At 32.8% G+C, this 12,346-nt stretch overlaps 1 protein-coding gene across 3 annotated transcripts in view; it reads right to left on the reverse strand.

Annotated features, from left to right (window-relative positions):
- LOC134721186 (uncharacterized) overlaps window positions 1-12,346 on the reverse strand; it is a 48,258-nt gene that overhangs the window by 20,553 nt on the left and 15,359 nt on the right. For 2 of the 3 annotated variants that reach the window (XM_063583995.1, XM_063584002.1), the window contains exon 2: window positions 1,991-2,156. In XM_063583995.1, the coding sequence (XP_063440065.1) occupies window positions 1,991-2,102 (112 nt within the window). In that variant the 5' untranslated portion in view covers window positions 2,103-2,156. Of the gene's footprint in view, window positions 1-1,990; window positions 2,157-10,599; window positions 10,719-12,346 lie in introns of those variants that run through there. The other variant, XM_063584009.1, reaches the window with a different exon arrangement.

The following is a 12,346-nucleotide window of genomic DNA, read 5'->3' on the forward strand; positions in this document are numbered from 1 at the left end:
TGAAATGTTTTTTTTATCTCATCGGTGACCTTTGTCTTTTATTATCATTTTCAAATAAGCTATACTTAAGGTGGTACCCAACACTTTCACTAAAATTAGTTTGGCTCGTTTATTTTTCATAAAACTTTGACAATGCATTTATTATGACCCTTTAACAAAAATATAAAAATTTCAAAAATTTTGAACCAACGGTTTTGTCAGAAAAATTACACTGGTTATATAGCAGATTTACAAACACCAATTAGATCATTGAGAAGCTTAATATTCCCTTTACAACACAACGTAATTAAAACGTTTTGCTGACTTTACAGAGTTATCTCCCTGTGGTGTTAGGTACCACCTTAAACTAAACTATTGTGAAATTTTACCGATTTCTGAAACTTAGTTCTTTTTTATTTCGATATTACCTCTTTTTCTCCTAATGGTTCAACAGAAAAAAAACACTTTTACAAAATGTATGCTTCTTTCGATAGCAGATTGTGAGCGTAAATGAACGGTGACCCCATTTTTTTTTATTTTATTTTTCTACTGAGTATAAGATAAAGTTCATTTATAGAAAAATATAGCGAAATCCTATAATAAGTAAAAAAAAAAATGATTTAGACCCGCGTACCCCCTTAAGTGTTTTTGCTGTTTCTTTGTTTCCTATTATCGGTCATGTATATCCCTCGTCTTTAGCTTGTAGCCCGGATTTGTTTTCTATCAATCTATTTGTGACTTTTGAACACAATATACTACTATAAAATTGAGAATGGAAATGGGGAATGTATCAAAGAGACAACAACCCGTCCATAGAAAAAACAATAGCAGAAGGTCACCAACAGGTCTTCAATGTAACTAGAAACTCCCGCACCCGAAGGCGTTCCTTAGCTGGCCCCTTAACAAATATATACTAGTTCAGTGATAATGAACGCCATACTAATTTCCAAATTGTACACAAGAAACTAAAATTAAAATAATATAAGACTAACATACACCAGATGCTCCTGACTTGGGACAGGCGCAAAAATGCGGTGGGGTTAAACATGTTTATGGGATCTCAACCCTCCCCTATTATGTTGTTATTTCAATGTAATATTTAACATTGTCATTAAAGTGCGAGGTTTGGCATGCCACAAAACCAGGTTCAACCCACCATTTTTTCTTTAAAAATGTCCTGTACCAAGTCAGGAATATGGCCATTGTTATAGTATTGTTCGTTTCTGTGTGTGTTACATTTTAACGTTGCGTCGTTTGTTTTCTCTTATTTTTGAGTGTTAATTTACATTGCGATAAGACGATTCACGGTACTTGTCTATCCCAAATTCATGTATTTGATTTTGATGTTATATTTGATATTGTCGTGGGATTTTGTCTGATGCTTGGTCCGTTTCTGTGTGTGCTACATTTCAGTGTTGTGTCGTTATTCTTCTCTTATATTTAATGCGTTTTCCTCGGTTTTAATTTGATACCCCGATGTTGTTTTTTGTCCATGGATTTATGAGTTTTGAACAGCGAAATACTACTGTTGCCTTTATTTATCTATACCTCTAGCGAATGTAAAAAAAGTAAACGTATAACAATACGTACATTTAAAATTCAAATGACAATTATACATAAATAACAACAGACTACTAGCAGTTAACTAACATGACAGCTCTAGACTTCAATTAAACTGATTGAAAAATTATGATTTCATTATATGAATATCAGGCACAATCCTTTTCGTTAGGGGTTTAGTATCATACCATCATAGCACTATGTTTCCTTTCGAAATTATAAAAAGATTTTCATTCTTGCGTCAAAAGCGACTGGGTGAGAATTGCATTGATAAAAAATCATCGCATTCTGACAATTGATGCATATAATCTGTTTGCAGGTTAACCTAAAATTTCTTTGATAAATCACGGATTTTTGTCCTTTCTACAAAAATCGCAATGATACATGCACGCAACAGCATCTCAATATACAGTATGCTCTTACACAGAAATAATGTTATGTAGACACAAACCTTGTACTTTCACATTTTCTGTATTTTTTACCAGAACACAGCCAGACAACGTTTCGCCGGCATAGTACACATCCTTATCCAACTCGATCTCAAACTGCTTGATGTAATCCATTTTATTTACACTAATCCTGTCATTTTTGTCTACCTTTTTGTTCTGTCATTACATCTGGAAACAAAATATTTTTATGATTGAATAGTGGGAGTCTATTGTATCCATTGTCAAAAGACTAAACAGTTGACAGCAACATAGTTTATTTACAAGATAAAAGCTGAAGATACTAAAAAAAGGAGGAAATATAAATAGAAATTGAAATTAATAAGTCAATAAATCCAGACAAACCATTGCCAGCAAAAAACAAAAAAACAAATAGACTACCTATGATATCACAGTAACACAAAACCAAAACAGCGGACATGGTCAAACGTATTGTATTTAAGGACCTTCATAATTCGATATCAGGTTATAAATAACTATCGGTCTTCAAATATCTTCAGGACCTACATATTTCGGTTCAAGGGTCCCCTGTATTCGGTTTCATAACCTCTTTGATTATTTATCAGAGTATCTAGAATTAGGTTGCAATGCCTCATTATTTCGATTCCAGTATATCTAGAAAATTCCCCGCAGTTCCTCAATGATTTAAAGAAAGCACAAACTTGCATACGAAGGGCATTTTGCAATTACCTTTATAAAATACATTTTATAACAGCGGATATTTGTTGTTGTGGTGTTGGTGGGTCATTAATTCTTAATGTGCATACATGGATGCTTATTGATTGTCCGAACTCATACTTTCATTTAAGATTTCAATTATTTCTATTTTTTATTCGAGTGATTCTCTCGGGATGATGTTCTCGTTGAAAATGCAAACTTTTTAACATTTGATGCAGTTTGGGATCATCAAATTGCTTGGTATAATACAAACCATTTTGCTGTTACTAATTTATTAAATTTTATTAAAATATGTCCTATCATATACGTAAAGTATACTTAATGTCATTCAAGATCGATAGCATCTATCATTTTTTCTCACTTTCTAATAAACTGTAGTTGGTATATACATTTGGGGATATGTCAATTGTAATTTAGTTCGTAAAATACGTCCGAGATGATAGTTACAGAAAAAAATATAATGGTATCAGTGACCTTAATCAGAATCGCAAATAACCAAACCAGTCGTAAAAACGACCTTAGAGTCATGACATTTAGGGAAAAATATAACTGAACCTTATACCCACTATATACTTATGACACATACTTATTTTTTTCTGTCATGCAACGATGTTATATTTTCATATACATATGGCAAAGATAATAATAATAATAACAAGCTAAGTACTTTGATCTTGGTTTGTTTTTTATCATTATTTGTATGTATAACTCGGTATATGTCCATGTACTTTTGTTTTGTTGAATATTTTACGGTTGTGGGTTGATATACATTTTCGACTAGTCCTATACTGATATAGAACGTGTTGTGCTGATTCAGTGATAAAGCAACGCTGTTTGAATCAAAAGCAATTCTAACAATGAAGTCAAGCATTACGTTAATTCTGACCATACATTATTTAAACCCATAATTAAAAGCAAAAACAACTATATCTAAATCAGCTATATTTAGCACCAGTTTGCATGCCAAGAATCAGTCTTACCTAGTTTACGATGACTTTCAATTTTATAAATTGTAGTCTGAATGAAATCTAGTATGCAATTTAATAAAGCAGTAAAGTTTTTGTGACATTATTCCAAATTAATGGCAAACTGCTTTAAAATGAACATGTGTTGTACCATACTGTTGATCAATCTAATACTTGTCTCCAGGCTTTGTCATTGATTGACTTGTAGAATCTATGAATAGTTAACGTGAGCATGTTGTGTCAAGTGGTAAAATTGGGTCAACTGGGAAATTTCCCATTTTAAGGAATATAATATAACTATATTAGAGAGCACCTATTATAAAATAAATTCATATGTAGTGTCAGAACTTTGTGAAAAGGTCGGAGTCGTTCTGTCCCTTGTAACTTATTTCGAATTTTAAACTATGCCTCAAAGTTGTAACTTTGAAAGAATTTTGTAAATTCAAAACAAAACAAAATTAAAATCATTCAAAAACAATCCATATAACAGTCTAATGTTCAGACTGGCAGAACCCGTTAAAAATATCCAATTTAAATAAATAAAGGCAACAGTAGTATACCGCTGTTCAAAACTCATAAATCCATGGACAAAAAGCAAAATCGGGGTAACTAACTTAAACCGAATAAAGCCTTGAATAAAGCCTTGAAAAGTTTTCAAATTTTCCTAGATTCGATGTAACGAAAATCTGACGGACAATTATTAATAGTATAATTATAATACATTTTTAAAGGCGTTTCTGTACTTTCTCATATACCAACACTTAAACTTAAAATTCGCCAAAGTAACCTTTCAGCACTTAATGGATGAAGACTAAATATAAGTTGATTAACTTCTTGTTCGTCCCTTACGTACACTAAGGCAAACAAAATATGTTTAAATTTGATTAAACGTTCAGAATTATTACATAATGTTGTCAGAAGATTGATTGTAACTAATTTTAGTTGGGATTGATACTACATGTTTTCACATCTGAAATTAAAATGTATGCATTCCTCCAATAATGGGAGTCAATAACAAAATCGACAGCGTATAAAGATGCTATACCAAGAAGAACTAAGTGAAATGTCACACGTAAATGTAGTTTTTCTGAAACTTATACATTACTTTTCAATAGTTTATTTAATAGTTCTGCAGTAAAGTCGCGATATGAAACAAAGATCTGCAGCGAATTTGTGATTTAAAACGGGTTATTGAGTGTCAACTTGCCGACAAATGATGCAATTGATAATGACGCAATTGGCAAGTATAATTTGATAAGAACGTCACACTTTCAAAATTAGAACATTATAGAAATTATATGAATTATTTAAGATCAATAACATTTTTTGTCGACTGAAAGTTCAATATAGTACAGGTCGGAATAAATAATGTCATTGCCGATAAACTAATTGAAATATTGTAATTGAGGTGTCTAGAAATGCATATTCGTCATTTGACCAGTGCTTTGGCGAGAATTAAAGCAGGAAACTTAGGAATTTGCCTAGGATAAATATATGATGTTTTTTCTAACTAATTTTGTATATTGATTCCATTGAACTCGTGATTATACTAAATCCATCAAAACCAAATGTTGTAAAAACAGTTGTTTCTTTTATTAAAGAGTCATTAGAACTGAGGAAAGGAGAACAATAACTGTTTTTATCATATCTATTATATTGTCGAGTTTGCATTATGTTTAATCATGTTTGTTTTGTCAATGTATTTGCCATAACCAAAATTGTTTTTTGTTTGTTTTTCGCAAATAAAGATAGTATGGTTAATTGAAAAAAATAAAAGGATATTGTGTGATTGCCACTAAGACAACTTTACCCCACAGACCAAATGACGTAAACCTAAGCAACTATATGTCATTGTACGGTCTTCAACAATACGCAAAACCCATACATATTATCTCTCTCTCTCTTTCGTCCCCCGATGTAAGTCATACTGATGTGTGTACTTCACAACTATGAGTATATTGCATAAAGTAGTCCGTAAAACGTTTGCAAACAATTTTGAACATTTTTTTACGAAAATCTTCGTAAATATTTCAGTTTTAATATCATATGACCATATGTATATAGTGCTATCAACTATAAAAAAATCAGACCCTAAATCCAAAGTTTATAAAAAAAAAAGCAAAACAAAATCAAATACTGCATCTCAAAATGATTTTCTAGAAAATTGCATTAAAATACCGAAGTGAATGCAATAACTTGATTAAAATATTAATCATTTCAAACAAAGTATATTTAATGGTGAAACAGACACATTACATAAATATTCTCTTAAGAATGTCTAAATAAACTGAATTAATAAACAGAAAGTTAAAAGGGTTGAAACGTTCTTGCACAAAGTGGAACGAATTTTCTTTTCTTCTGTTTTCTAGAGATTTAATACTGTTTACGCTAGCAGACTATCACCAGTGCAACAATAACTACATATATTAAACATGTCCTTCTTTATGACGGATATTGAACAGTTTTTCACTCTTATTGAATTCAAGAAATAGAAGTCAGTTTTACATGTTTTATTGCAGCTTTAGATTCATCAAGTTTTATTTGAAGGTTTAAGAAAAACGATATAAACACTGATGAGTTCCATCGACCATGTATTAAAATCAGCAAGAGTGACGTTAAGAGATTATGCTTTACTGTAACCTTACATTATATTTTATACAAAACGAACTTGTTTACTTCTATAGAGCATGGAAGTGATTGATTCATTGTTGTTTGCGTAATGTTCATTGGCGATATTGTATGCATGAAATTTAATAAACCAAATAACTCATAGTTACGATAGCTGCATTTTCGTCTGGAAGAAAATCGGACCAGGATTTATGAATTTAAAGACTTTCTCGTTATTGGTCACATTGGTAACCTGTAGTCTGTAACGACTCTCTCCATGTCTGTAATAACTTTCAAGTTTTCCTACAACAAATACATCTTAAACAGTCTTTAAACACTTTCCAACTATTATTCACAATGCTCCAAAGTTTTTTCCCATGGTACAGAATTTAAAGAAACTATCGATTTTTTAGGAAGGTAAATCAAGGAAAACGTTTCACACGCATGACATTCATAATGTGTTGTATTCATTTTTTTCTATTCAATACCTTGTTTCAATTCATATATTATTTTTAGTCTTACAGAGTATTACAGCAATATATTTTTTAACTCAAGAACATTAAACATTACACATTGATAAATGGTGTACAATGGTGTTATGTGATCAATAAACCTAATCCTTTGTTTAACTCGTCAGTTATCTTTTAAAGTGGTTGCAATAACAGAAATCAAACAAATCACACCTGTCTTTATATTTTATGTCATCTACTAATACACGATTTGCGTTCTGACCGATATTTCCAGTAGACTCAATATAAGGTTAGACCTAAATAAAATTGCAACAGATGCTATGAACTAGTAAGTGTGCTCATGGAAAACGGCAAATCTAAAACTAATAAAAAAAGCAAAAGTAGTATACCGCTGTTCAAAGTGCAAAGTTGTCATCAAAGGCGGCAAAACAATGCAAAGTTGTAATCAGATGTCCCAATACAGTGCAAAGTTGTAATCAGATGCCCCAATACAGTGCAAAGTTGTAATCAGATGCACAAATACAGTGTACCATTGTCATCAGAGGGTCTAACACAGTGCACTTAAGTCACCAAAGGCACCAATTCAGTGTTCCACCAAATGATTATAGTGATTATAAAACTGAGGCGAAAGATACGGTATTACAGGGGCATTCAAACTCATAAGTCGAGCATAAAATTTCAATGTCATGTCAGAAGTATAAAAGAACACAATGTGTAAAACAAAAGTTCGCATTGAGCTGTCCAATATTAGATACACACATACAAACTGAATACAAAACACAAGACAAAAAAAATGACTTAGCAACAAGAATCCCAACAAAACCGTGATACTTCCGAAACGAATACAAGACACCGTCTTGTGATGCCGACAATTAAACCTACAGAATGAGTCAAACAAATGAACGCCTGATGGATTTTGTGTACTCAACGTTCAATGTTTATTATTTCCTGTATATTCAGGACGAGAAACTATCTTAATAACTAATACAATAGGTAGATTATGTCAGATGGGGAGGCAGGATTGAAGAGATGAAAATGTGTGCTGCCACTGGAAAACGATTGTACTAATGCAAAAGGACCATCTAATTTCCAAAAACATTCACCTACAGAACTTTCAAAGAGATGGTTCAGGTGTTTCTTCAACTAGCAGATAAAAGGAAATTATCTCTAAAAGAAACCAGCATTGGTGTTAAATGTAAAATCACTATTCTGACCGGACGTGACTGCCAATTTGCACATCTCGCAGTTAAACGGACGCCACATTCTTGCATGGACTTTAGTGCCGGTTGGAATAAGACCAAGTTAAACATATTTCTTGTATTCCATTATCATAAAGACCGTTTCATAGATAATACAAATACATATTAATAAATTAGAATGTTTTATGAGCAAAGTACAATTATCACGGTGTCGTAACGACGGTCGATAATTAAAGCTTATATGATATCCATAGTAATAGACATGCAGCTGTGATAACAGATTGATTGTAAAATCCCGAGGGGTTACGTGATGGATGACATTTAACATTTAAATTGTCATCTGTGATTATATCAATACATGATTAGTAAATGCCAGCGATATCAACTGTTGTCATTCGGGAACCTAACTGGAGAAATAAAAATAGAATAGAGCAAAACAAAAATTTTTGAAATGCTTTGTTGTATTTTTTCAGGGGGGAATAAATAAGAAAAATATCAAGACATATATTACATAAATAAGACCCTCAGTTTTCTCGTTTGAATTGTTTTACATTGTCTTATCGGGGCCTTTAGAGCTGACTATGCGGTATGGGCTTTGCTCATTGTTGAAGGCCGTACGGTGAACTATAAATGTTATTTTCTGTGTAATTTTGGTCTCTTGTGGACAGTTGTCTCATTGGCAATCATTCAACATCTTCTTTTTTATATATGCAGAAATGCTTAACTGCTAATTCGAGTATGTGTTGTATGTCTAACGGAGCAATACATTAATTCCCCATTAAACTGGCCGCACCAAAGCATTTTCTACACTCATATAAGGGCCCATTTCTTCTTCTCGTTAATGTACGTTAATTAACGAAGGTAGAAATACAAAATTTCATGAAGGTGAAAATGTTGCAAAAATGCAGTTACGATACTGTTGTCAGGTCATTAAAGATTACATATTTTGGCTTTAACATTGATTCACTGATAGGGTCTTTGCATCGGAACTAAACACATTTATTTCTAAAAAAAACAGTTGTTGGCATGACACGGGTTATGTTCTTCTCATATATTTTATGATAGTATGATACTAAACCCCTAACGGGAGGGATTGTACCTGATATTCATATGATGAAGAAATAATCTTTCAATCAGTTTAATTGAGGTCTGGAGCTGGCATGTCAGTTAACTGCTAGTAGTCTGTTGTTATTTATGTATTATTGGCATTTTATTTTTTTTATTTATTTTCTTTTGTTACATCTTTTGACATCGGACTCGGACTTCTCTTGAACTGAATTTTAATGTGCGTATTGTTATTCCTTTACTTTTCTACATTGGCTAGAGGTATAGGGGATGGTTGAGATCTCATAAACCCCGCCGCAATTTTGCGCCTGTCCCAAGTCAGGAGCCTCTGGCCTTTGTTAGTCTTGTATGATTTTAATTTTTTGTTTCTTGTGTATAATTCGGAGTTTAGTATGACGTCCATTATCACTGTACTATTATGCATATTTTAGGGGCCAGCTGAAGGACACCTACGGGTGCGGGAATTCTCGCTACATTGAAGACCCATTGGTTGCCTTCGGCTTTTGTTTGCTCTATGGTCGGGTGGTTGTCGCTTTGACATATTCACCATTTCCTTTCTCAATTTTATTGAAGTTAACATTGCTACACACAACATTCCACTGTCAAATAATCTGACTGGGTTAACACAAACATTTCAACTATGTGAAGCATTTCAGACGCACAAGTACTTGTAAACAGGATAATGTATTTTGTCCTCTCCGTTTTTCTTCACAAAATCTTTTTTTTTTACATTCAACCTTTATTGTTTTTGTGGGTTTTTTTTTCTGTTCCACTTACTGGTTGATATCCAAAGTGTTGAATAAAGGCAACAGTAGTGTACCGCTGTTCAACAAATATATATCGGTGAGAGAAAACAAATCAATTTTACAAACTAAAACCGAGTGAAACACATCAACTATAAGAGGAAAACAACACTTCGAACAATAGAAATACTGAAGTGCAACAAATACAAACTCCATCATACAAAGAAACATTTAGATGTCAAAGTGACATAATTTGACAACATATTAAACTGGAATCTTATACTTAACAGTGGATTTATTCGATTAAGCTAAAAATGTATTTTGAAATAGATTCTGTTGTTCCAGTAAGACATTTGTGTTGCTATGCAACGATACTCCACTACTTTTCACTTCCAACTATTTGGTTCATTGGTAGAATGATGCAGTTTGTTGCAGTGTCGTGTTTTATTCTATTTTATTTTATTTTATTTTATTTTATTTCATTTCATTATTTCTTATTTCCAAAACTAAATGTTTAAATTTGATTTGCAATCGTGATATTTTCAATGACATTGTCGTCAATGATGATAAACATGACAATTTACGGCTTATTATTCAATTATGTAGTTAATGGAAATACGTGTGTTCACTTTACGACAACTTTGTCTTAATTTCAATACTCCTTCAGTATGGTAGTGAAAATTAATCAACTGTTGAAAAAAAGGAGAAAATCAATCAAATGTACATCAGAACATCTGCTTCCCCACATAACAAAAAGTAAAAAGATCATCAAAATCAATCAAACAAAAGTAATAAAAAAATGAAGTGTACTAATGACTGTAAATAACAGTAAAATCATAATGTAATGAGTAAATATAATATAAGAAGTCTTTCTAAAAGGCACTTACTAAATAAAAATATCTACCTATTAACCTTGGTGATTGATGATGATGATGAAAAAAATGTCTTGTACTTGTGCTCATACCTGTCATTTACTTTATACGTCCAGTGCAATGACATGAACATGTTTTTTTCAAATTACGACAACCGACTGAACAGTAGTCAGGCGCGGATCCAGAAAGGGGGCGGTGGTCCGGGGGGTAGGAACCCCCTTTGTTTTGGACGATCAATTCATTTGAATGGAGACATGTAATTGGATCCCCCCTTTTGTCCTGGGTTAGGACCCCCCTTTTAAATGGCTGGATCCGCCCCTGGTAGTTTACACATTGAATAATTCCTATAAATCGAGTGAGAATCATGAAACAAATTCACAAATAAAATGAAAAGACCTCAGAGTAGAAACCGGTTACATCGACAGAATATGCGTCTCTTGCTTTGTATGCATCACCTGTCATGTGAGTCCAGTCTCAATATGTCATCATTAGGACTATTGTGTTCTTAAATAAAGGCAACAGTAGTATACCGCTGTTCAAAACAAAACAAAAACGATAGACCAAAAAAAATCCTGGTTACAAACTTAAACTGAGAGAAACGCATTAAATATAAGAGGAGAACAACGACACACCATTAAAGATGTAACACTCACAGAAACGAACTAAGCATTAGAAAAAATCCGATGAGAATATCAAATATAACATGAAAACTAAATAAATGAATTTGGGATAGAAAAGTACCGTGACACGTCTTGTAATAATGTGAATTCACACTAAAATATAAGAGGAAACAAACGACACAAAAGAAACATAACGTTAAAATGCACCATACACAGAAACGAACAATGACCATATTTCTGACATGGTACAGGACATTTTGTAAAGAAAAAAATGGTGGGTTGAACCTGGTTTTGTGGCATTCCAAATCTCTCGCTTTAATGGCAATGTTAAATATAACATAAAAATGACAACACTACATTACAGGACTACAATACAAATAAATAGGGAACATATTGGACAAAGAAACACAGTAATAATAGCTATCAAAAGGCACCAGGTTTAAAATCTAATACGCCAGAAGTGCGTTTCGTCCACACAAGACTTACTGTGACGCCTAGATACAAAAGTTCGAAAGCCAAAACAAGTACAAATATAAACACTACTGAGGAAAAGTTCAAAGATCTAAGACCTCGAAAACATGTCGCTAGTTCTTTCAGGCATGTGTTGTGCTGTTTCATCACTGTCTGGTTTAATGTAGAGTTGGGTCACGCAGTCATATTGAACCCCGCTACATGCAATGTGTGCCTGTTCCAAGGAACCCATAATTCAGTAGTTGTCATTTGTTGCTGTGTATCATATTTGTTGTATAGCATTTGTTTCTCTTTTGTTGTTATGTTAATACATCAGGCGGTTGGATTGGTCGTTTGCATTGTTTTACATTTTGTCATGTCGGGCTTTTTATAGCTCGTTATGCGGTATGAGCTTTGCTTATCGTTTAATTTTGGCCATATAGTAGCCTTTAGTCGCGAATATCTGCGGAATGTGATGATGATCGTAAAACATGAGCTGTCGATTTCAGTCGATCATTCTCATAACTTTGTTGTTGAGCTTGTGCCCCTGACAAATCCGTAAAAAGTGGAGATAGTTGAATGCAACTCACCATAATAAAACCGTAAACGGTACCTCATGCTGGATTAATGTTTAGATGTTTGGATTTACAATTTGGTCAATCATGAAAGTGTTGTTGACTTAAATAAAGGAA

The sequence above is a fragment of the Mytilus trossulus genome, chromosome 1 (assembly GCF_036588685.1).
Source record: "Mytilus trossulus isolate FHL-02 chromosome 1, PNRI_Mtr1.1.1.hap1, whole genome shotgun sequence".
Taxonomy (NCBI): domain Eukaryota; kingdom Metazoa; phylum Mollusca; class Bivalvia; order Mytilida; family Mytilidae; genus Mytilus; species Mytilus trossulus.